General features: G+C 39.2%; 2 protein-coding genes across 2 annotated transcripts in view; both read left to right on the top strand.

The window, feature by feature from the left end:
• LOC121726504 (coiled-coil domain-containing protein lobo-like) overlaps positions 1-10,349 on the top strand; it is a 143,709-nt gene extending 133,360 nt beyond the window's left edge. The window contains exon 3 of the mRNA XM_042113890.1: positions 10,255-10,349. Within this exon, the coding sequence (XP_041969824.1) occupies positions 10,255-10,278 (24 nt within the window). The 3' untranslated portion in view covers positions 10,279-10,349. The remainder of the gene's footprint in view (positions 1-10,254) is intronic.
• A 7,159-nt stretch (positions 10,350-17,508) lies between these two features.
• LOC121726492 (dynein regulatory complex subunit 7-like) lies at positions 17,509-23,911 on the top strand. Its single transcript, XM_042113877.1, has 12 exons — positions 17,509-17,769; positions 18,320-18,481; positions 18,754-18,939; positions 19,189-19,399; positions 19,590-19,737; positions 19,918-20,027; positions 20,776-20,923; positions 21,263-21,539; positions 21,783-22,004; positions 22,266-22,472; positions 22,885-22,976; positions 23,671-23,911. The coding sequence occupies exons 1-12, from the start codon at positions 17,536-17,538 to the stop codon at positions 23,843-23,845; spliced, it is 2,172 nt and encodes a 723-aa protein (XP_041969811.1). The 5' UTR covers positions 17,509-17,535; the 3' UTR covers positions 23,846-23,911.
• The last annotated feature ends 759 nt before the right edge of the window (positions 23,912-24,670 follow it).

Raw genomic sequence — 24,670 nt, 5'->3', positions numbered from 1 at the left:
AAAATATTGGTGGGGGAAATGGCAATACCTATCACTTGGTAGTTCTTTCGTTTTTGATTCGCTGACGTCAAAATCTTACGCGCCGCGCCGTACGCTTAAGGGAGATCGCAGACGACAGACTTTTTGTGCGATCGAGTCTGCGGCGCCGACTGTATGGGCGCCATGCCGACTGTATGGGCGCCGCAGACTCGATCTTACAAAAAGTCTGTCGTCTGCGATCTCCCTAACGCACCGCATAGTATGTATAAAATATGTGGCGCGTACGGTGCAGACGAATGTGCGATGTTTCACATAATTTCATTACATGATGCAACGAATTCAAATGCGGCGCGTTCGGCGCGTGCGTGCTGATAAATTGGGAAGTGGCAATTCACTGAAGTCACTATTTAAATAAAAAAGAAGAAGAAGACTCGGGTCCCCATGCCATGGCCGCGGACCGCGACCCATCTGCCGGACAATAAAGATAATGCCCGCAGCGCGTGCAGCTGCGCCGGCCATCTTGGCTCTGCTCATTACTGCTATCTAATGATTGAATTGGTTAATGATCAACGCTGAACAGCTGTTAAAGCAAGTCGAATTTGAAGTTAGGTTCATAACTTCCGACTACTGGAAAAGGCTCTAACGCTGCGTTTTTTATTCGCACTTCATTGGTACATTACATTAACATAGTGAACTAGAAACCTTTAGGTTTCCAGTTCACTATGTTAAATAGTAGAAGTGCGATATACCCAAAATTGTACTTATTTATATATTACTTCATGCGTAAAGATTCGGAAGCAGAAAAATGCTTATTAAGCTGTTTTATTCCCAAAATGTGCATTACCCTAAAAGAAGATTTTTTGCTCTATATTACATAATGCAGCCACTGGAAAAAAGGGTTATTTTGTTATTTAAAGACTTGAGATTAATTGCTGTAAAAACGTGGAGTAGATAAATGAAGATGAAAGTGTTCGATGAAGAGCAAAGCAAACAGATTAAAATGTTCTATGAAGATATTAATAATAGTATTTTAAAAAGATAAGACCGACTTCAAAGTTGTACGTAATTAAGAATTCCGTATCCGTATTAAGATTTCTGTATCTCATAAACTACTGAACCGATTTTGATGAAACTTGCAGTATTCTCTAAGTTAAACCATACCTAGTGCAACAAAAAAATAATGACTCAAATCGGACTTGTTGTTCCGGAGATATGCGAACAAAAACATAAAAACTCGGAACTTCTGCAAATTATTACATAAATACGCGTCGAATTGATAACCTCATTTTTTTTAAGTCGGCTAAAAAGTGGGTTACATAACTGGCTATCATTTGACACTTACAATCTAATATAATTGGTTTCTTGGCAAAGTTCTTTTCATGAAATCGAGTCTGTAGGGCAGCAACTAGGTATTTTACCGAGGAAACTGTGCAGAGTTATTTATAATATTAGTTCTTTCTTTGGTCTTCGAGCACAGCTCTGCCTCCCAAGTACTTAGTTTTAGACTAGCTATGCATTAAAGAAGTAGATCACTTACTACTTTCCAACCTACAAGTGCCTATTACAAAATATTATGTTTATAAAAACTTATGGAAATAGACACAATAACCGCCCCATGTCCCACATAACATTTCGCCACAGGACATAATGCCTATTAAGCCTACATTATACCATAATATAATATTTTGCCACTTAGATTTTTTACACTGCTAAAGCTTTAGGAATTCAGTATTAAGAGGCCGGATGCCATCGAAATTCTCATAAATACGTAATACATATTCTGTGGTATTACACTGTTCTGAGGTGTTACAATATTACCCTACCTGTGTCCTTACAACTGTAAGGACACATATTTTGAGCCTAAGTAGGCTCAAATCACACCGATTTTTTTCCGTCGCCCATGGACACTCGCAGCATTAGAAGAACTGAGGTGCTTTGCCGGCCTTTTAAGAGGAAATAGGGTAATAGGGGAGGGTAGGGATGGGAAGGATTTTCTGTGAGAACGTGGTATTTCTCCGGTCGAGCCGGCCCATTCGTGCCGAAGCATGGTTCTCCCACGTATAAGAGTTTAAACTTTATCTTCATTACAGACTGCCCACGTGCCGCCCGCGCCGCCGCGCCGCGTAGGAGTCGTCAAGAGTGCTCGCTGCGTCGCGGACGGCAGCGAGACATTCCAAATTTCTCAAGCGATACTATACAGTATTACAATAACTGACAATAATGAAGATAAATTAGTATATGACATCATATTATGACACTGAAAATGCTCGCCGCTGCGCTGCCATTTCGGTGTGATATTTTGAGCCTTGCACCTCATCCTCATGCCTTGATAGTCATTACGATCGTAGACAGCCAGCGATCGAAGTGACATTCGACTTTCGAGTTATGAGATTCGGGCCGGTACTCTGCGGTTGTCTCGGTGATCGGTCAGCTGATTGTAACACGAGACCCAATATCCTCGGTGAAGGGAGCGAGTGTCGGCGGAAGTGCTGCGCCCGCGCAGTCGCGGAGCAGACGGTCAAGTTCGAGTCGGGTATCGCCCAGTTAGGGGTTTTTGATGAAACAAGGTTTTCGGATTTCTTGTGAGTTGTGCTATTTACTTAGCATTGCTTTACGCCCATGTAGGGAATGTTATTATTCGACAAATTTACTATTCGAATAATTCGAATATTTTACAAAACTCTTCGAATAATTCGAATATTATTCGAATAATTAAAAAATATTGAGAAATGCTGAAAACTCTGAATAAAAGTAACAAGAAGCTTCGTACAACCATGTACAACCTATTTTGTTAATACTATAAAGTAGGCAATTCTTATTTTTACTTTTATCAACATAAATCTTTATAAATGACATAATTTTTATTGTTTAATACTTTAAAAATGTTTATTTTAAGGTTACTGATGGGCAATTATAAAAGAATGGCTATAAAGTGTAAACCGTTTTCGATCGAAGCACCTTTTACTTTTCTCATGTGATTATGCTTAAGTCTTGCTAGGTAGCAGTTGAGATTAAATAATAATATTATATTCGACGTTATGATATCTGTTCATTAATACTCAGCCAGCTTACCCGTCGTTTTGATATTTTCGATCCACGTTCACCTAGTTCAACTAGTCGGATTCACCTGTGTCAATGTGGCTCGAAAGTTAAAATTATAAAAAAGAGCCACTACAAAACCAACCCCACAACAAAGAGAAGCCCTGGGGGAGGGTGAAACAATCCTTGAGCTGGTGAATTTAGTAACTTGAAGATTGATAACTGCAATAATATTATTAAGGAGCCATCGATATAAATTTTTGATACTGTACTAACTGTTTCAATTATCAATCGAGGACTGCCATGGTAAAGCTATTGAATAGCAAATTTTTATCAACTTATCGAATCATAGATCACATCGCGAGCTTCAAGCCAGAAAGGCGTATAAAAAAATTATTTGTTGAGTTTGTTTTATATACTTACATCCTTCTGGCGTAATGAACATGAACAACAATGAACTAAAAACATGGTCAACGGCGTCGATGAATGGTCGTATACTCATTAGTTAGATCATTAAAGATGTAGAATATTCATAAATAATATTGTTTTTCTGAAATAAACTAAATTATGTTCTTATTCCATGTTATTTTTATGTTTTAAACAAAAATAAAAACTATTTTTAGTATTCGAATTATTCGAAAAATAATTTGGCGAATATTCGAATAATAAAATCGTCGAATATTCGAATAAAACGAGTATTCGAATATTCGAATAACATACCCTACGCCCATGTTACTACTTACTACGTAAATAGTAACATGGGCGTACGTGGGAGAGCCATGCTTCGGCACGAATGGGCCGGCTCGACCGGAGAAATACCACGTTCTCACAGAAAACCGGCGTGAAACAGCGCCTGCGCTGTGTTTCGCCGAGTGAGTGAGTTTACCGGAGGCCCAATCCACTACCCTATTCCCTTCCCTACCCTCTCCTATTCCCTTCCCTTCCCTTCCATCCCTACCCTCCTTTATTACCCTATTCCCTCTAAAAGGCCGGCATCGCACCTGCAGCTCTTCTGATGCTGCGAGTGTCCATGGGCGACGGAAGTTGCTTTCCATCAGGTGACCCGTTTGCTCGTTTGCCCCCTTATTTCATAAAAATAAAAAAAATAGAAATTGCACTATAATTTTGATTTCCTTGCTGGATTAAAAATATGCGTCAAGTCGCTATTTCAACTTGCAGATTATAATATTTTATGCAAGTGATTGTAGGCGTATTATAATAGATGAAACGACAATTACTAAATACGATATAACACGTTATTTAAAATTGTTTACACACAGGCTGAGGACAACGAATTGTGATCTTCGCGACGATAAGGTTCCGTTTCGGGAGTAGGGAACCCTGACGCTGCGGCGCGGTGCGCGGGCGCAGGGTACAGGATGCGGTCACGCACGTTCGCGAGATGTTATCGCCGCCCGCGCCGCCGCCGGGACCGCGGTAGTGCTGGGCTGGTGCACCATAGACTTGAGAATGAACTGAAGATCCATATGAAGTTGACCACTAGAGAGAAAGCAACGAGAAAGATACGTATTGGCATTTGGCCACAGTACGCGATGTAGGCTGTGGCCAATACGTATCGTATATCATTCTTGTAGGTGTGTAAGTGCTAGAGTGCCGCGTAGTGACTAGTGCGCTATGCGATTTGGCTTACGCAATATGGCCGCATCGCTCCGCTGAAGATGAAAATCTGCAAGATTGTTACATGGACCAATCAGAATTCTAGAGAAAGATAACTATTGGCCGCACATTCGTCTCATCAGTCATCTCACACTTTCCTGCGCGTATTTACTCAGTTGCATAGGAAACGCTCCTTCCTTTCGCTAAGTCTATGGTACCACGCGATCGCACTAGTGATGGGACTTTTTGTGGACAGTCGACAGTCGACACGCACTTATCCGGATGCGGTATGCGACTTTTTATCGTTTCGGTTCGATTGCCGCGATGTTGTGCCGCGGCACTACTTTTGATAAAAAGTCGAACTCGCAAGGAATTTTTCATTATCGATGCGTGATCATTTTAAAGACATCTTAGTGTAAGTATAATATTATTGTCATCATGGGCGTACCGAAGGGGAGGCAGGGGGGGGGGGGGGGGGGGGGGCAGCTGCCCCCCCTGGATCATGTTGACGTCCCTACTAAGTATATTATCTAGTACTTTTATCTATTCAAATCAAAAATTAAGAAAACGAATTTTTGCCATTTGTTTGCAATACAATATTTACACAACTAAAAATTATATTTTTTTTATTCTTTATAAACTCCTACCTTATAAAAAATCTGATTTGCCCCCCCTGGCCCAGACCTGGGTATTTTGCCCTCCCCTGGGCCCTGGCCCAGAACCTGGGTACGCCCATGATTGTCATCGTGACTAAGTTCTAAATATTACCAACATAGTTTCGCGTTAGCACGTTTTGAAGAAAATTATGTGTCCAAAATCCATATAAAATTATCCTTGGCAATGCTAAAATACCAATCTAAAGTTCCTTATAAATTCCTAGTTACTTCGTCGTCTCTACAGCTCATATTATATATTTCTAATAAAAGTGACTAAACAATTTCTTGATTATGGACATATTATTTTTCTTTTTTTTTAACATTATGCGCCTGCGCAATGCGCAGCTGATCAGCACGTCAAGTCCCTTGAGAGCGCGTCGTTGCGATGCGGCGCGCGTCGCACGCGGTGAAACTGCGCGGTACCTAATTGATAAAATATAAATCGTATTATCTGTCTCCTAATGTTCTAGAAATACCCATTGCCTTTTACCTAACTAACCTTTGTCAATTGAAACCCTCAGTAAACATTCCTCAAACTACTCCACAAATAAAAATGTCCAAACGATAAATCACCGAAAGTAATTAGCACACAATAAAAGCGAATTAAATAAGTTTAAAGCCCAATTGAGTGGCGAGCGAAGTTGAGCGGCCGGAGTCATAAAATATAGTAATGATGCCACCTGTTGCTGAACTTTTCGCAACAAAACATCCGGCGCGGGACGCTTGCAGCGACTAGATTTTACGACCATTTATCACTTGGTTTATGACGATTTATGATTTAGTTTATGACGATTTTATGTGTTATTTTTATATTTATTATAAAGGATGAGGCCTACGATTGAAATGTTGGGACTTGGGATCTAAACGATAATGTAACGATTGCAGTACTTAAATTTTTTTATCTTAAAAAAGTAGTATAATACAGTATGTTTTATGCATCCATATTACCTTCATATAGCCAAATATGTATTTGAAATCGTTTATACATATAACATAATATGTACTCGATTTAAAATACGGGGCAGCAAAAAATGCCGGCGTAATTCTGCACGAGGTTCGGAATTAGGGCTGCACGCACGTCAATCGATATCGCGTGATTATCGACAATAATGGCGGCGCGGCTCCCACGGCCGCCCGCGCGGACCCCGACCGCGGCCAACCCCCGCCTGATTACATGTTTTTGTTAGAAAAATGAACGTTTATTATTCGGTCGCGTACCATTAATTTGGCGACGCGCTGCTTTTGGTGTTCGTTTAGTAAATTATTAAACTTGGGGTCATTGTTTTATGCTGCTTTAATATTTTGAGCTAATCCTCCAATGCCTTATGCCATATTGTAGAAGTTTAAGTTGTTGTTTCTGAAACTGTTGTCTTATAAAAAAAGTATGTTACATATTTTGTTAAAAAGAAAATCACTCTCAATCAATACACAAAATCACAGTTTAATTTGAAACTTATGTTACAGTAAGTTTCATAAAGTTTTCAGAATGCTATTTTAATATCGTTTCAGTTTATTTTTGTATTTCATAATGAAAAAAAATATAATGACAGTGGATCGTTATGTAAACATCAATACAAGACTTGACAAAGAAACAGCCGGAGACCGGAGCGCATCCGCGGCCGCCGGCTGAATAATTTATTGCGTTTTGATTGTTCGCTCAGCGGATTTACATAATTGCCCATTAGCTTGTTTCACTCTTCCACGATAATACCGACTTTATACGCGTATTACAATTTACCTGCCGATTATTATGTAAAATTGTTTTAAAGACAACTTCGTGTCGCACCAAAATTCTCACCCCTTTTTTAAATACCGGACAAAATAAAACAGAAATTTTCTTTGTAATTGTGAGCCGAGGCGCAGAATTCACACAAAAAGTTTTCGAGCCTCGTAAGCCGCTAGGTATCATCAATAAAGGCTCCCAGTGAATTCCACCTCGAATATCTTCGGAGGCCCTTGTTTGTCCGTACACACGCAAAATCCCTCTAAAGGTACGCCCGCGGTCTCTAGACATGTGCGGGACATAAATTTGGCGAGCGTTACGTAGGTACAGGCCGGCCGCTATGTACGAGAGTACATAAGGAGCTATGTACGGAGCTACACAGGCGTCACTTATCCGCGCGGAGGATGCGGTGGCCGGCCGATCGCCCCCTCCCGGCCTCCGTCGCAACCCCGCTGCCACCCCCTACGGCCCCCACACCCTCGCGATTCATTAAGTCGGGCGCGGCCGGCGCGGCGGACGCGTCGCGGAGTCTCCGTGAATTCAAATTAGAGGCGACTCGGACGTCGTTTCATAGGGATGTCCCTAATCGTTTATCGATGCAATATTTTTATTTCAAGTTTGACTTCGCAATAAGAGTACTTCACTGATACTGAAAAAATGAAACTTACTGATAAATTATTTTAACGCAAAATCTGTGGACCAATATTTTATACGATGTAAACAGCTATCATATCTTATTAAGACACATGACATTTATAAAAAAGAAATTAAGGGCCTGTTTCACCACTTTCTGGTAAAGTGGCGAATAGGCTATTCACAGCTTTTTTGACAGATTCTCCATACTTCATCTGTCAAGTTAAGTGGTGTATCAGGAAGTGATGAAACATAATTGGTTCTTAAAAGTTAATTTGATTATCTTGTTAATAATGAAAGTACCATTATTTATTATTTATTTATTTTTATTGGAACATCAACAGTTTATAGGAACATTTATTTTTACTTCAACTAATTAAAATAAAATATCACATTCTGTCTTATCTGTCTTCTGAAGATACTTTGTGTAGAATTTATTGGCAAGCATGCCACATGAGCATATTATATTATATTTCATGAAGTTTTATTGTAAATTCAATATAGAGTAACATATTTTGCTGAATGATCAATAGAGGTTATCGATGACGCCAATATACAGCTAGCTTAATTAAAAAAAAAACTAATACAAATAAAATGAAAAAGTCGATAAAAGTAATCGTAGCGTCAATCCCTAGCGTCCCTTTGTCTCGGCAAGACAGACGCGCTCGGCGCTCGAGAGTGGGTGGCGAGCGCGGTGCGGCGCGTGCCGGACGGAAGTCGCGCGGGGCCGCCGCTAAATGATTCAAAACTCGCCCGGACCTGCAAGATTTATGCCCCTACCCGATCCCGCCTAGATTAAAGATGTCGCGCCTTTATTGAAATACGCTAAAATATTCCCCGAGGCTCGCTCCTCGTTCCTGGTTCGTTCATTCACATTCAACTCTCGCGCTCATTTCATTCACTCTTTATTGTGCTTTTACTGTCTGTTTATTGTTGGGCCTCGTTCTCATTAATGCCTCTTTTTATATCGAGCAATTAATTTGTGCGCCAAAAAATTGGCGGCCATGTTGGCTGTGTTTGATTACTTTTTTGCGGAGTTTTTCCTTCGCCCCGCTTTATTAGGCCTTTAGCGTGTAAAAAAGAATCTGATAATTAAGCTTTTAATATTTTTAGTTCTTACAGAACCCTTTATGTATTTTGCGTCTATTTTAGGTTATTTATTACAATAATGGAATAAACCCTCAGGAATGTTATTATGCCCAAACTATTAGTTTTGATATTACGTAACGTACGTGACACGCGTGTTTTACTTGGTTCATTTTTTGTTACATTTGCATTATCAACAAGTACCTTGTGTAACTTTTGGTTTCTATCTTGTGCCATCACTCATCACTCATCAGTCATAACTCAAAACAAATCATACGTTATTCGAAACCAAAACTGCTAAATTGGGAATTTCCCAATCATTTCCTTGTCCCACACCATGGGTTTAAAAGGCTCGGTCAGCGGTACCCGAGTGGCCGAAGTGGCCGGTTCGCGGCGGTTGGCAATATGCTAATATGGACTTTCCCTGCCACTTGGCCGATTTATTGCTCAGCAAGTGCAGTTGAAATGCTCCTTCGCTGATAGACGCCTCAGCTTTTTAGTGACTCGGGAAGGGTCAGGTATATAAAGGGTTAAGGAGCCTCTTATATTAATCATCATCACTGATATCGGACGCGTTCTGGAGCTTAGAAATTATGTGAGAATTGAACTGTCAAACATAATTAGATTCAAAAGGCAGTTAGAAATCCTGTTTCTAAGAAAAGAACCAACGTAAATGAGCATAGATAAGTATATCGGCAAATCTAAATATAAGTAATAATACCGTCAGTATTAATCTATGCGTTTGTGCCTGATGCGTAAATTTTAAAATAAGTACTGAATATTTTTTATATTAAAATGTAGCATAGTACTCGCGATTCGCGTCACTGCCCCTGGCGTTTTTGACTAGAGCAAATATTTAATCATTTTGTAATATACATTGAATATTTGCTGGCTTTTTTTGAAGCTATTTTGTTTTTATTAAACTATCACCATCATCAGTACTAGCAGTACCAGCAATCTTACTTTCAGTCAGTGTGCTCATTTATTGTGCAACTTGATTTGGCAGTAGGTACTCAGTGGCAGAGCTAAATCGAGAGGACAGCCACGTCACCTACGTGGATTGAAAATTAATACTTGTGTTCTTGTTTTCGATAGAACGAACTGTAATAGAACTATTACTACTACCACAATCATTTTTTTTTATGAATTATAATAATGTAAAACAAAAATACATTTTATATTCTATATAATATTTTATTTTTATATACTATAATACATTCCAAACGAACATGCGGATACTACATATTTTTCATACATGAATAAATTATGACACATCACAAGGATAATATAGATTCGTGATATTATTATGTATTCATCACCTCAATGGTTTTTATTTAATTAAGGTACCTTCACACACAGATATTGCATCGCTATTCACCTCTGTATCTGTAGCCCTAAATCGTTCCCTAATGAGGCGTAATAACGCACACACACAGACCCCAAATGGCCGAAAGATAAAACTTTACCGAAGTTTGCCGCGCAAGATCTGACCTTGGCTGACTTACAGTACTTTTGTTACAGATCAAAGTTTGGACAATTCGCTGAGATGTCATGTATAGGACTATGGAAAGAATTTAGTCAAACAATATTTTTGTTGACCTTTAACGGTGTCGACCTGTTAATGAAAGTGGGCTGATACTTCTCTCAGCTATATCAATAATAATTATCCGTAAGATCTGGTTAAAATATAAAAGTTGGCAAGTTGTAACTTATATCACTAAGGGTCTGTTTCGCCACTTCCTGATAAGTACCGGATAGGCTATCCACCACTTAACTTGACAGATAGAGTCTGGATAATCTGTCAAATGTTGTGGATAGTCTATCCGGCACTTAATCAGGAAGTGGTGAAACAGGCCCTTTATCATTTATTCCTGTCTTAGACAATAGAGGTAGTTTTGCAATATCTGAGATGAAACTTAAAAATATATCATTTGTATTTTTGTAAACATCGTGTAATTGGAAATTAGGTTATATTGGTTATAGTCCTCAGTATACTCAGAGAGTCCGTGGGTCGGCCAAGGGGGATTCGGAAGGGGCTACCGTTGTAATTACGTTGATTGCGAAGCACGAATAGAGCTTTGCGACTCCAAGACTGCGACTCGGATGACTGAGCCGAAAGCGGCGCTCCGGTGTCAAAGCGGGCTCTTAGAGCATATTGCATGCACGTCCCGATGAAGTTTGCTTTGTAGGCGGTAATCCAGGGCGGGGGCCGGGGGGCGGGGGCCGCACACGCTGCCCGAGGCGTCGAGGTAGGCAAATGGCGCCCGCCGCCGGCCGCGTAGGCCGACATCTCGGGCTATCGATCCGAGAACGGCGGACTTTCGTCGCCACGAGCGGGGGACGCCCCCGTGGCGCCACGTGACAAAAACACTCCTTTGTTTGATGTACCCGCAGTCCGCGAGCCCCCGCTCGTTTCACGTGGAGACCCCGAGCCGATTTATTTTTGAACGCAGTTGCCGCCCAACGAAATTCAGGATTCGTAAATAATCGACGATATTTATCGTAATAAATTATCTTCGTCGATGTCGATAAACTGGAAAAAATATGTGACATCACTAGCCCGCGTCGCGACCGCGCGGCGGCGGGTGGCGCAAATCACTCGCGCGGACTGCCGTTCTTGGAGAGCGCCTCCCCTCGCGTTGCGGTGGTTCCTTTTTTTTACTATTTTTTATATCGATAAGAAAAAAGAGATTTATTTTCATTCCAAGAACTCGTGTGGAGATTTTCTGCTAAGCGATGCATTTTCTGATAATACTGAAATGAAAATAGAGACGCACATCTATATTAATAATTTCGTCCAGGGGTACGATAGACTCGATCGAAACCTTATGTGAATAATAGAAAATAAAAAAATATTGATTTTGAGTCGACAACATATATCCGCAAAATTCGGATTTTGGAGAATTTCGTTAAATTCTAATGACACTGACAAACAAACTTTACACATGCCAATGATGCCATTGCTCATTTTCTACCTGCCGGCAGTCATGGCGCACCCTTTTTTGTTGCTTTTGTTTGACAGTTAACAGCGTCTCAACAATAATTAACGTGTTTTTGGCATCTAGGGAATTTTAATTCTAATACATACAATCTTGAAGTCGGTTTTATCTTTTTATAATATGTAGTATTGGAACGAAGTTCCTTATGGCGCGTTCGGCGTAAAGGGGGCTAGACAGAACGATATATGACCTCGGCACTTTTTTATTAGTACCTGCATGGTAAGGGCAGAGGGCCTGATAGTATTCCTGTGCGTCAACTAGATGGCGTTTTTTGAGAATAAACAGCGATGCGTTGTTCCTGGGCGTCAATAGATGGCGTTTTTTTTAAATATTTTTGAGTATATACATAATATGTATATTGTAATGTTTTGAACATAAGAAATAATTTCGTTCCATTCGGCGTTCGGGTGTCCCTTGGCACCTCTCAAGTTTTTTTTAATTTCAAAGATAAAACCGATTTCATAATTCAGATGCTGATATAGACTAATATAATTATATGAAAATGAGGCAATTCTCGTACATACATACGGTTCGAATTGATAACCCTTTTTTTTTAAGTCGGTTAAAAATACTATACCTACTATTATTGTTTTTTTTTTAAATTAGGTTTAGGTTACTTACCTACCTGCCAATGTAGCGAAAAAGACTGAATGCGAGAGAAATTATTAACCTTAGATAATGTTGATAAGTACTGTAAAACTTTTGCAGTTTTATTTAAGTACTATTTTTAAATAAGTATAATAAACTAAGCTAAGTATACGAATATTTACGAGTCTTGCTTTTCTTTAATATTTCTTGACAAAAGATGACTACTCACATAAATATTTACCTACATTTTGTACTTACATAGATTGTGTATTGAGTTACAAGTTTACCCGAGCGAAGCCGGGTTTTCATCTAGTTGTTCTTATATTTTCCATCATATAATGAACATCATACGTCTCAGTTGAACATTATACTCATTAATAAATGATAATAAAATTAAAATTTCGTAAACTATATCCTTACTATCATTTATTAAGAATTGTGAGCACTGAGCAAATAATAATTGAACTTTACAATTTGAAATTTGTTCTATTCATATTATAATAATATTTTCATCATAATAATGTGTGAGCAAATTAAATAAAAACACTTTGAAACCATATCCATATTTCCATACTATTATTATGTATTATAAATACGAAAGTGTGTCTGTCTTCTTGTCTGTCTGTTACCTCTTCACGCCCAAACCGCTGAACCGACTTTGCTGAAATTTGGCATGGAGATACTTTGAGTCTCAGGAAAAGACAGACTTTTATTCCGGAAAATGTACGGTTTCCGCGTGATAAACGAATTTTGGCGCAACGGAGTTGCGGGCATCATCTAGTTCTTAATAAATCTATTTTTAAATCAGTAGGTAGCAGATAGTGAATATCATAAAACTAGTTTAAGTTCCGTAATATTAAGATCCCTAAGTACTTAATATATGAATAGTGACTAGTAATTTTAGAAAACGATTGTCATCAACTGACTAGGACTTCATAAGAATTCATTAAAATTTAAAGTATCTTCATAGTCAAAATATGACATTATACTACAAACGTTAATACGAAAACATTTCATCGATATCGATAGCTTTTTCGTATGGTGCGTCGCAGCACTAGTGCAGCGGGCGTCTTCGAAATTCGAATAACGCTTGGTCAAGCGCAACTCAAAGCGTGGAACGTGGCACGCTCTAATTTGTGCCGAGCTGGGCGGGAATATTATATACTGCTGCGTCTACTGCGATATACTGTATACTGTATAGTATATACTGTATACGCGTTTGTATATGACTTCTCCGTTGCCAGCGAGACGCGCTGCAGACATTTGTATAGAAATACTTACCTGGGTTTGAGTTTCGCGTTACAAAGATTGTGAATTCTAACAACGCATTTAGCGTAAATAAAGAAATAAGTAATACTTACTTATAAGTAAGTATATTAAAATATTTCGTATATTGTAATATACTTACTTATAAGTATTACTTACTACGTTATCAAATAGTACCAATGCCCAAGAGATCTCATCTCTCGCACATGGTTCTTTGTTTTCTGTGAGAGAGAGAAAGAGATCTCATCTGGAACCTAGTTCCTGCAGGCTCTATTCTGCATGCCCTAACTCTAGGTCTTTTCACGAAGTCTATGCTGTATAAGTAGTTGTATGTATACATACAGTTATACATCATAATATACCTTGCCTATTCGTTTAAGCTTATTAAAATACATTGACAATCGTTTTCGCCGTTCGCGATAATACAATTGGTAATTGGGGAATGGGGACTAGAGCTGGGGAGGGGAAGAACTTCTAAACGTTAGTGAGGGTCCGCACTCCGCAGTAAGCAATTGCCAATTACTCGTGTTTGGTGTGGACGGCAGGTTTCCTTACAGTCACCTTACCTAGCTCTACCTAATACCTATTATAAAGAGTAAGTAACAAAATTATAATACTTTATCACTGAGCAGCGCTGGAGGAGCATTTTTTTGTGATTTGTATCAAGGGCAAGCGCCCTAGCGTCATCAATGTTTCCATATAAAAGTAAAAAAAGTTATTCTTTCAGTGCTGCTACTTTCACAGTGAACTCTATACAGGGGACCCATACACACCCTGAGGTAGAGCGATCTGAATGAAGTATAGTCAATCTCTAGCCATTGACTTATTTATAATGTTAAATATAATTATAAAAAAATAATTATGTAAAAGGGTGCTGGCTATAATATAATGTCTTTCTATCGATAACCTCTTCAGACTTATTAAGCAATAAACCGATTTTAACTTTTAAATTAAAATTTGGTATGAAGATACTTTAAGCACCGGGAATCGTAATAGGATACTTTTTATCTTGAATGTAAGTACGGTCACAGAATAGATAATAGTACCAGGTACGGTTCCCGGTGATGATGAGAACCTATGTAGTATATTATATCCCATGACCCATCTCATGTTAGAAGTTCGCATCAGTCTGCTTCATGGAAACCGGTAAATTCAGCCGGGCGCCTCGCAGATGGTGGGACTTCCAAATTATATCGCGCTTAATAATTATGATGTTGCCGAGTCGCATTAGAGTTTCCGCATCAAAATTAACATCGCCGAAGTGCTGAATAAAATATTTTGATACTAAACAGCCGCGGTCTGTCGCGGGGGGGCAGTGCGGGGGGTGGAGGGGCGAGCTCCCTCTCCCCACCAACTCCGGGTAAATTGAATCTAAAGTCGGACGAAAACAAAGTCTCGAGCGTCGCGAACTTTTCCGACTTACAACTTTCGCTTTTCCGACGGCAACTTTTCAACACTTTCCCCGCTCGGCCTGTTTTATTTTACCCCACATTCGGGTATTTTGTGTACGTGTGTCGGGTGGGCGCGGCTTGGTTTTGTAGTAACCAAGTTTGGTTCTAACCGTTACGGTGGATTAAGTTTTTTTTTTAAATTATAGAAACAGGCCCTAAATGTTTTTAAAGTGCACAGTTTTCACTTGGTACTTTTACGACAAGATTATTGCCACGTGACCAGCCGCTGTAAACACTAAACTGAAAACTGAAAAGTAAAAACTGACTCCTCAAAGTTTTCTCAATATTTCTGAAAAAAGTATTATTGTAATACAACGTAAGTACAAACGTAATACTAATTCTTATAATATAATTATGTAACACAATATTAATATTTCGATCGTAGTTCGATTGAATAAATATTTAGATAATTACGATTAAATGTATTAAATCCTATTTAAATTAATTAGTGTAAATACATGCTAATTGCATGTAATTTAAGCTTTATAATGGAATATAATATTAGTTTCATAGAAGAGGTACAAAACTCAAGGTCCTGAGAAAACTTTTCGAATTCCAAGTAGGTGATGGAATTTAAGAAAATTGTGAAAGCCTTTTTCACTTGTCGAACGCCATCTAACAGAAAGTCATAGTACTAAAGTGCCGCCTATATACTTACAGACTTGCAGCACAAGTAGTTATTCTTCAAGAGTAAATCGAAGGTGGCGTTTTATTAGGTGTAGCGACATCTAGCGTTGACTAGCGATACTTTTCTGAAGTTCGTAAGTTTTAAACGTGAAGGAAGCCAAACGAGCGTAATTTGTGAGTTGTGTGTCGCAGAATTTCTGCCGCGTAAATATCTTTTCATACAAATCATGACTCACAAAATTACGCTCGTGTGAATCAAACAGGACTTTTGTATGAAACTGAATGCAGCAGAATTCTGCGACTCACAACTCACAAATTACGCTCGTTTGGCTTCGCCCTTAGTTCAGCAAGCAGAGTAGACATGCGCTTTGTGGTTAATCATGTGATTAACCAGAGTAGCCATTTGCTGTTGCAAATTGCAATAGTACATTACGCACCTAGGGCAGGAAAATAAGAAACAAACATGACCTGAGACTTTCTTGTTGACTGCCCATGGTGCGTAATGGGACGTTTACACTCAGCCCTTGCCACTGCTCCTGCCGCTGTCGGAAATATTGTCTTAAGGCGGGGATTAATCTCAATCCAAAACGATAACTTTGCACACAACCAAAGACCAAGCGTATACGCATCGCAATAAGATTCATTTTAGCTTAGCATAAAACTGAAATCACTCGAGCGGATTTTCTCTATTTTTCATGTTTTTTTTAAATATCTTTGGAAATAAACATTAAGAAACAAAATTGTTCGGTTAAAGAATTTTTAATATAGATAAACTAACAATTTATTCAAATAAAATGTATAATTATCCTAGTTAATACTTATATTTCGATGAAATAGATTTTCATCGGAGGTGAGTTTGTAAATTAATTACAGCCAAAGTATTAAGTTTTATTAAAATGTTTATGGTTTAAGGTATTTTAAATATTGTGCTTTATACCTCATATTTTTTTAAAACTTCGTTATTATATTGGAACTAGGTAAACCGGAAGTCGCGGAATAACAAATTGGGCTTTATCCTCGCCTTAAATACTTCTGCGGCATTATAGAGGCGAGTGGGTGGTCACACTCAGCCCTCATACTCTTTTACATAACGACTCGCAACGATGGCGGATATCGAAACTGTTGCGGCGACAGCATTATGTCTGCTGAGTGTATATACTAATGCATATTTTAAAAAGAAATCAAAACAGATCGAATCGAAGACGCCGTCGTCGTAGTAAAAGGAAATTGTGGATGAGGGAAATTCATAGAAATAGAACACCGTAACTACCTATTACTACAAATTCTACACACAAAAAATTGTGTATCTTTTCGTGTAGTACGTACAGTCTATTTTTAAAAAGCGAGATATATGAGCAAGAGAGCTGAATGTAAACACTCACTCGCGCTCGCGCTGCCCGTCCTTTGACTTCCGCTCGAAAAACCGACACTCGAGGGAGCGCTGGGCAATGACAGCGGCATGAGCAGTGGCAGCGCGAGTCACCTATTTATATATTCACGCTGCCTACTTCCCTCCCCACTTCCCTGTCCAACAGGGCTGAGTGTAAATGTAGTATATACTATTTTTCTCATCGACGGAGGCGGAAAACGGCAACATCGGTAAGCGCAGCGGGAAAAAAGTTGACGTTTTCCGCCCGGAGGTGAGAAAAATATTTTACAGAGCTAATCTCTACTTAAGTACTTAGACTTCAACCACTTAGACGAAGCCATTTTACATGCAAGCAGCATGAATATCTTCCTACTTTAAAGAAGAATTTTAAATTTTCTACGGTTCACGGTTTTTTAAAGTTCAGAGTTCAGGGGCCCGATTTTCAAGCCTCCAGTGTCGATTCGATCGCGAGTGAGATAGCCTGCGATCGAAATCACATTCGATGCTTGAGAATAGGGCCACAAGACGGAAATTTCCTCAGCCGGAGCGCCTGATCTCCCCGTTCACGGCGCTGGTGCGTCGCTCCGGCAACGCGTTCGAGCTGGCGCACGTGCTGGTGTCGTGGCTGGCGGGTGCGGGGTACGACGCGCTCGTCGCCGTCGGCAGTGCCGCGCGCGACGTGTGCATGGCCATCCGGTACCGGACCGAATGTCCGGACCTGCAGGAGGAGGACATGGTGAGGATACAATAGCTCCAGCAGCAGTTGGAGCTGGTACACGTGCTGGCGTCGTGGCTGGCGGGCGCGGGGTACGAACGCATAAGAGATGTGATATGCATAGCTATCTGGTACCATACAGATGGTCCGGACTCCGGACCTTGTGGAGGAGGAGGATGAGGTGAGAAAAGTAAGTAACTTACCTCATCATCTCCTCTATCACCCATAGGAGATGGTATTAAATATAAGGGAGCCGTTGCGTAAACTTCACTTGGCTTCTTTATTTAGTAGCCTGTGTTAAAAGGGTAATTCGAACCATTAGTGCAGATTAGGTGATACATAATGACAACACCTTCATACTGCATAATAATATAATGTAATAAATGTAGGTACTCGAGGTATAAAATCCTCCAATGATTCCTCTTTAAATCTATTAGGGTCCACTGCTTATTGTTAAAGCCACTTGTTGTTAACTACTAATTAAGAATATATTTAAAACTAATACTGGTTTATGCGTAAAGCATTGGCAATTGGCACATTATAATATGTTAATAGTCGTATTCTCTTGCAGACAGTGGAAGAAACTCCACCAGAAGAAGAGGAGCCGCGCTACCGTCTGGTGCCGCTGCCGGACCTCACGTCGCAGTACTGCCGCGAGATGGACACTAAAGAGAGGGAGAGGAAGCAGGCGCAGCTGGATAGGATTGAGAGGAAGAGGCGGGCGAAAATTGCGGTATGACGGTCATTGTATTGTAATATCTAAATTATTATTCTAAAATCTCCATATTTCACAACTGCCTGATGTATTCATCAATGTGAGACATGGTTCAACCGAATTAGTCCGCTACATGTCAGCGATTCATCCCTCAACGAAAACATAGGGTTACATTTGAGTGTTCATTATTCGATGCTTTTTTTTCTGTGTCTGCCCATAAGAGTGTAGCTCGCAAAAGGAAAAATGGATTTTGAGAGATTGTATCTTGAATTTGTAATTTTTCGGCGCAGGAGCTAGAGAAACCGCCTCCAGACGACATAGACGGATGGCGGACACACGCGTGGGTGCTGGTGCTGCCTCCGAACAACGGGGTGGAGGAACCGTTCTTCATAGAGCCCAGCGACGGCAGGGGGTATACTCTCGACGCACCGCAGTATCAATATCTGGACAGCGTGTATGACCATGAGAATTATTATGTGAGTACTCCACGAGTACTCTCAGTCCCTTGTGGAAATTGTTATGTCAAGTTTGATACACTTTTTAAGATCTAAACTGTTTAGGTCCATGTGCTATGTAAGTATGTACTATAAGTAGTAAATACCCTTGAATAATAAGTGATAGTAAAAGTATTCCATAACTATGGTTTTAACAACATGGTCATATGAGCAGCAAACGGAGTCATTGTTCCGTCAAGTGCTGACCAGGCATGGGCGTTGTTATTTTAGGTAAACATCCAAAAATGCGATGGTAACCTGAAATCTCTGAACTACGACCTGACTGACCTCAGCTGCTGGGAGCATCTTCTGGCCGGTGAGCCTTTTCACCGGCAGAAGTGGGGGAAGGTGGACTTGACGGACAAGCAGACAGCCCGGGAGACGGAGAAACACTTGGATATGCCTACCAGCTGGGTGGAGAAACTGGAGATACCTGTTGAAGGTTAGAATTTAGGTTTCTAAGCCATATTTTAAATTCAATTAAGACTTAAATCTAAGGCAAGTCAAATCGTCCTGAACAAAACGCTTTTTTTTCTGTGATATTTTCATCACTCTCTTCAGGCGTCACTTGGAAGTTAGGAGAACTCCTTATTTATTTAACTTTTATACCTCTTATCTCTTCATATTTTCAGAATACCAACAGAGATATCCAGGCAGTCACAAAGTGATCCACTACAAGAAAGTAATTTTGGAGAAGTTTGCACCATACTCGGAGCGCACGGGGATTGTCAAGAGGATCAAAACTTTTGACGATTACGCCCTTACTGTTCCTTTGGTCACGTGAGTAGAGAACTCAAATGGGTAATACAGCTACGTAGGAGTTAGTGTCTTCCTTTACTTACAAGAATGACATTTTTGTCGCCATCAAGTTAAGAAGAGTGTTTTTTGACTTCTTGTGGAACTTTTTGTTTTTTAACTGAATAAGAAAGTTAATTTGAAGTTTCGATCATTCATTTTTAGTCATGAATGGTATAAGCACAGAGTGGATAAGATGGAGTCGCTGAAGGTAGACCACGTCAAGAAGGAAGCTACGGAAGTGTTTGGTATTGGAAGATTGGATCACATATTAAGTGAGTATAATGTCTATGCTTTATTTGTACTGTATGACGTCTGCAACTCTGTTGCGTCAAAATTAGTTTATCGCGCGGGAACCGTACATTTTTTTTTCAGGATAAAAAGTATTCTAGACCCTTTCCCGGGACCTAAAGTATCTCCATACCATATTTCAGCAAAATCGGTTCAGCGGCTTGGGCGCGAAAAGTGAAGATGTAACAGACAGACAGATAGACAGACACACTTTCGCATTTATAATATAAGTATGAATAATTTATTATTAGCGAAATTAATTCATAGGCTGAATGCGGTAACATAATATAGACTCGTTATTTAGTCGGATTATTAAAAGTCAATGGTCTTGAATTGTGATTAGTGATCTACCTGCCTCCGCCATCTGCCTATGAATAATAAGTTTCTCTAAAAGTAGATTGGTAGCAAGAATAAGGAGTTATTCTTGCTGCCAATCTACTTTAAGAGAAAACCATAATATTCCTTTCTCGAATTCAATTCCTACGTGCTTATTTCTCTACAAGGTAGAATACTTCCCTAACCTCTACTACGTTATACTTTACTACGTTGTGCACTATACGGAATTTTACCATCCGGCGCGGCGCGGCATCCCGATTTCTTACGTTTTGGGAAACGTGAAAGTTATGAACGCCGGACGCTCAAATTCCGTGTAGACTGTAGAGCACAAACGCCCTTACTTCTCCAATGTTCACTTTTTTCACCAAACACACCGAACAAAGTGTTATTTTTCAGAGCACGTATACTCACTGGAGTCTCCACCTACGAGCGTAGAAGGTGTAAGGACGATGGAATTCAACTACTACGCGCGGTTGGACCACCTCACTAAGGTCGTCTGCTCCCCGCTTACCTTCGACGAGGACTACACGAATAGAGCTGACAGGTGATTAATTTCTTCAAAATAATAAATTCTTCCAATAGAACTTTCTTGCATAGTCCTTGTCTTATGGACAAGGATCGTTTCAATCGCTATGATCCATTGGCCCGTCTAAAATATTGTAGTACTTACTTATAGCGAGTAAGGCAAAGTGCGCCTATCCAGCAAGTGCGCCATATAGCTATTTATAGCTATACCTAGGTCATATTTTAGTCAAGCTGTTAAGTCGTTACTCGTTGCTAATAAAATAATCGTGATATGTCGGCGGAATCGATAATTTCTCTGACAGTAGGAATCCTCGTAAAGATAAACCTTAGTAGATACAAAAATGTTGTACGTTTTCAGACTCGAATCTCGTTTCGTAAAATACATAGAAGGAACCAAATCGGAACCAAAGCGCAAAGTGAAAGAAATTGTTGAGACGTATGGACGCAATCCAGACGTACCAGCCAAAGACGATGTCTGGAAGAAGGTGTTTCACATACAAGAGGAAACCATTGAACTGTTTTACCATTACGCATATAATTTTGTATCAAACAATACTAGAAAGTTCTTGAAACCTAACTTGGCTGAAACTGGAGGGAAAGTTTTGTTTTATCCTGACAAAACATCGGCTTACATTGTAAGTTTGTTTCTGGGTTTCTTTTCATAACCAGCTGTAACAGGTAACTCGCCTTGCCTTAAAGACTTGCCTTAAATCACAATTCACATACTATCTAGGTTTTCGTAACATCAAATTTTCTTAATACCTATCTATCTTCTTACAAGTCTGGTTGTGGTTAGTAATGTTAGAAGAAAGGATGGTATGGTACCTAGCTATATATCATACCTATATACCTATCTACCTATATATCAAATATAACAGGCAGATGCGCGCACTAAGCCTCCCAGACCTCTAGACGTCTACTACAGCCTCTGCAAGAACATGGAGTGCGAGGACAAATCCCTCAAACAGCTGCGAGACAGGGAGGCAGATATTACCGACTACCTGAAGGCGAGGCACAGGGAGCTCACTGAACCGAAACTAGCTGTCGCCCTCTTTGACACTGAAAAGAATGAGGACGCTAAGAGAGGATGGAAGGAACAGGTAGGTCGAAGTTCTTTCTTCCACCAAAAATTTTCTACCATCTGTCGAGTGCCGCCATAGTTACATTGGAGTCAAATAAACCCTTATTTTTATAAATAGGTCCTTATTTTTTCCAGAAATTACTTATCCAACAGACCAGATTGTCTCGAATTTTTTTTAAGTATTTAAAAGAAAGCGTGTTAAAAACGTAGATTGCTGAAACCCAACAAGGAAGTGATGTAGGTATTACTAGATTAAATAATTCTCAACTTGGTGATTTAGGAAATCAGGAAAGCCGAAGTGTCGGAGCGCGAGAAGGAGGCGGTGATAGACCCGCTGGCACCCTACCTGGCGCGGATGTTCGGCTCGGGACGCGGGCCGGTACAGCTGACCACGAAGGAGGCAGCCATAGTCCGCGAGCAGTGCGTCGTCGACTTCCGGGCCAAGCAGTTCGAGAGGCAGAACCTCGTGCAGGAACGGTTCAACAAGGTGGAGTATGCGTGTTTCTTGCGCCGGTTCTTTTAGAATTTAGGTCTCCCACACAATAACTGCGAATTCGCATCGCAATGTAATTTTTATTATGAATTTTGTCGCAGATATTTGCGATGCGATGCGAATTCACAGTTTTGTGTGGAAGCCCTTAGACGGTGCAGGTAGCCTATTTTTTGGCTTTCCGAAAATATTATGTCGTTCATTGAGTTCGATTCGGAAGTATTCGTTTTCACATTTCTACACAGTCTCGGTTAACGGATAGAAATAATTAACGTATGCGCTTGTTGCTGAGGCTTTGTGACCGTAGTTTGTCTATTCAACAAAGTTGTCTATTGGTCAATGTTCTGTCAATTAGAAGCGCTAGTGTATACTGAAAGAATGATGAATAATACGTTATTTTAAACTTTAGCTGAACAGCGAGTACAAGAACAAGAGGTTGTGGTATCTGGCGAACCAATTTATTTTGACCCCAGCAAAGGAAACCGCTTATTTTGAACAGAGGTAAGTTGCTTTCGGAATATATTTTCTTGTCCAAGCCATACTAAGACCCGTATAAACAGTCAGTAAGTACTTAAGGCGAGGATAAACCCCAATTTGTTATTCCGTGACTCCCGGTTTACTTAGTTCCAATATAATAACGAAGTGTTAAAAGATATGAGATATAAAGCACAATATTTAAAATACCTTAAACCATAAACATTTTAATAAAACGTAATACTTTGGCTGTAATTAATTTACAAACGTACCTCCGAAAAAACTCTATTTCATCGAAATATAAGTATTAACTAGGATAATTGTACATTTTATTTGAATAAATTGTTAGTAAATCTATATTAAAAATTATTTAACCGAACAATTTTGTTTCTTAATATTTATTTCCAAAGATATTTTAAAAAAAGCGGCCAAGTGCGAGTTGGACTCGCCCATGAAGGATTCCGCAGTGGTAATAATATTTATTTTAATGAAATTAAAAGGTTTTTGATTTATTTTTATATTTCAGTTGATTAAATAAAAATTAATTTAAGGTTTACCATTTATGACGTATAAAAAAAAACCTACTTGCTAGATCTCGTTCAAACCAATTTTCGTTAGTAGTTTTTATAGTAATGTACATCATATATTATTTCTAGATTTATCATGCTACTTTAGAAGTTGCCACACCGTACCGAATGCCACAAGTATGTTTTTTTTTCAGTGCTTCACTAGCCTTCGAGGTGCATACCTTGGAGGTGCGTCTGACGCGACACAAGGACCTGTCGGGGCCCCGGTTTAGGGTCTTAGAGGAATACCTCGACCAACATCCCCTACTGAAGGACTTCAACCGAATGAGGCGGATGCAGCAGTATAAACAGAATATGAAAACTGAATAGGGTTGAAAAAAGTTTTTGTTAGCATTTATACACTTTTTTTACATAGCATTCAATTAAATAAATTAATAAAACGGAATAAATTCTTTATTTTTAATACCTAGCTTTGTTCGTATAATTAGTGTGGTAAGTGTTTATTTACACTTTTACAAATAAATGATTAGGTTAATATTAGAACTGAATTGTCACCAATTTTGGCAATTTAGTAAAATTTAACTTTACTTTAATAAGGGAAATACTGAACATCATTACATCACATATTGGACAGTGCTCCATTTTATTTAAATAAAACTTTTATGTACATTTTTTTTTTTACATTTATTACTTAGTACTCTACATAGAGTTTTTTTGTTTAATCATTTTGCTAAATATGCCACTTTGGTATAATTTTAAAGTTCATCTTTTGTGGCGAAATGATTCGCTGCAGCGCGAGCGCTTAGCCATTTCTTTTCCATTATAGTTTGTGCGTTTTATGATGATATGCGTGCAGCGTGACACATTATAATTGATAATAGTAGGGAAGTTACCTAACAAAAATTAATCGATAGTTTAAAAATATCGAATCACTTCGTAAAGGAATTGCAATCGAAATTATCGATTTCGTACTGACGTTTCAGTGGTGTCGGCGATTTAAGATGGCAGCCCTTTTTTAATTTCGATTCAACAGAGTCAATCTCTATTGACATAAGTTCCGTTTCATGCATATGACATTTTTCAAATGTTTTCGTAATAATGATTTTATACTCCTATTTCACAGTTATTATTTATAATTTTTATTAATAAGTTAGCATTTAGCATCTTTTCATTTTTATTCATTTACAATAATTA

Source organism: Aricia agestis, chromosome 4 (genome assembly GCF_905147365.1).
Source record: "Aricia agestis chromosome 4, ilAriAges1.1, whole genome shotgun sequence".
NCBI classification, from domain to species: domain Eukaryota; kingdom Metazoa; phylum Arthropoda; class Insecta; order Lepidoptera; family Lycaenidae; genus Aricia; species Aricia agestis.
Note: the sequence above shows the minus strand (reverse complement) of the source record. Positions and strands in the feature narration are given on the sequence as shown.

What these genes read in the sequence shown, in the direction of transcription:
- LOC121726492 (XM_042113877.1), top strand. Translation starts at nt 17,536, where the DNA reads ATGCTTGAGAATAGGGCCACAAGACGGAAATTTCCTCAGCCGGAGCGC. An exon ending in ACCTGCAGGAGGAGGACATG is followed by an intron (nt 17,770 to 18,319) that starts GTGAGGATACAA and finishes ATTCTCTTGCAG; the next exon opens with ACAGTGGAAGAAACTCCACC. An exon ending in ATGACCATGAGAATTATTAT is followed by an intron (nt 18,940 to 19,188) that starts GTGAGTACTCCA and finishes TTGTTATTTTAG; the next exon opens with GTAAACATCCAAAAATGCGA.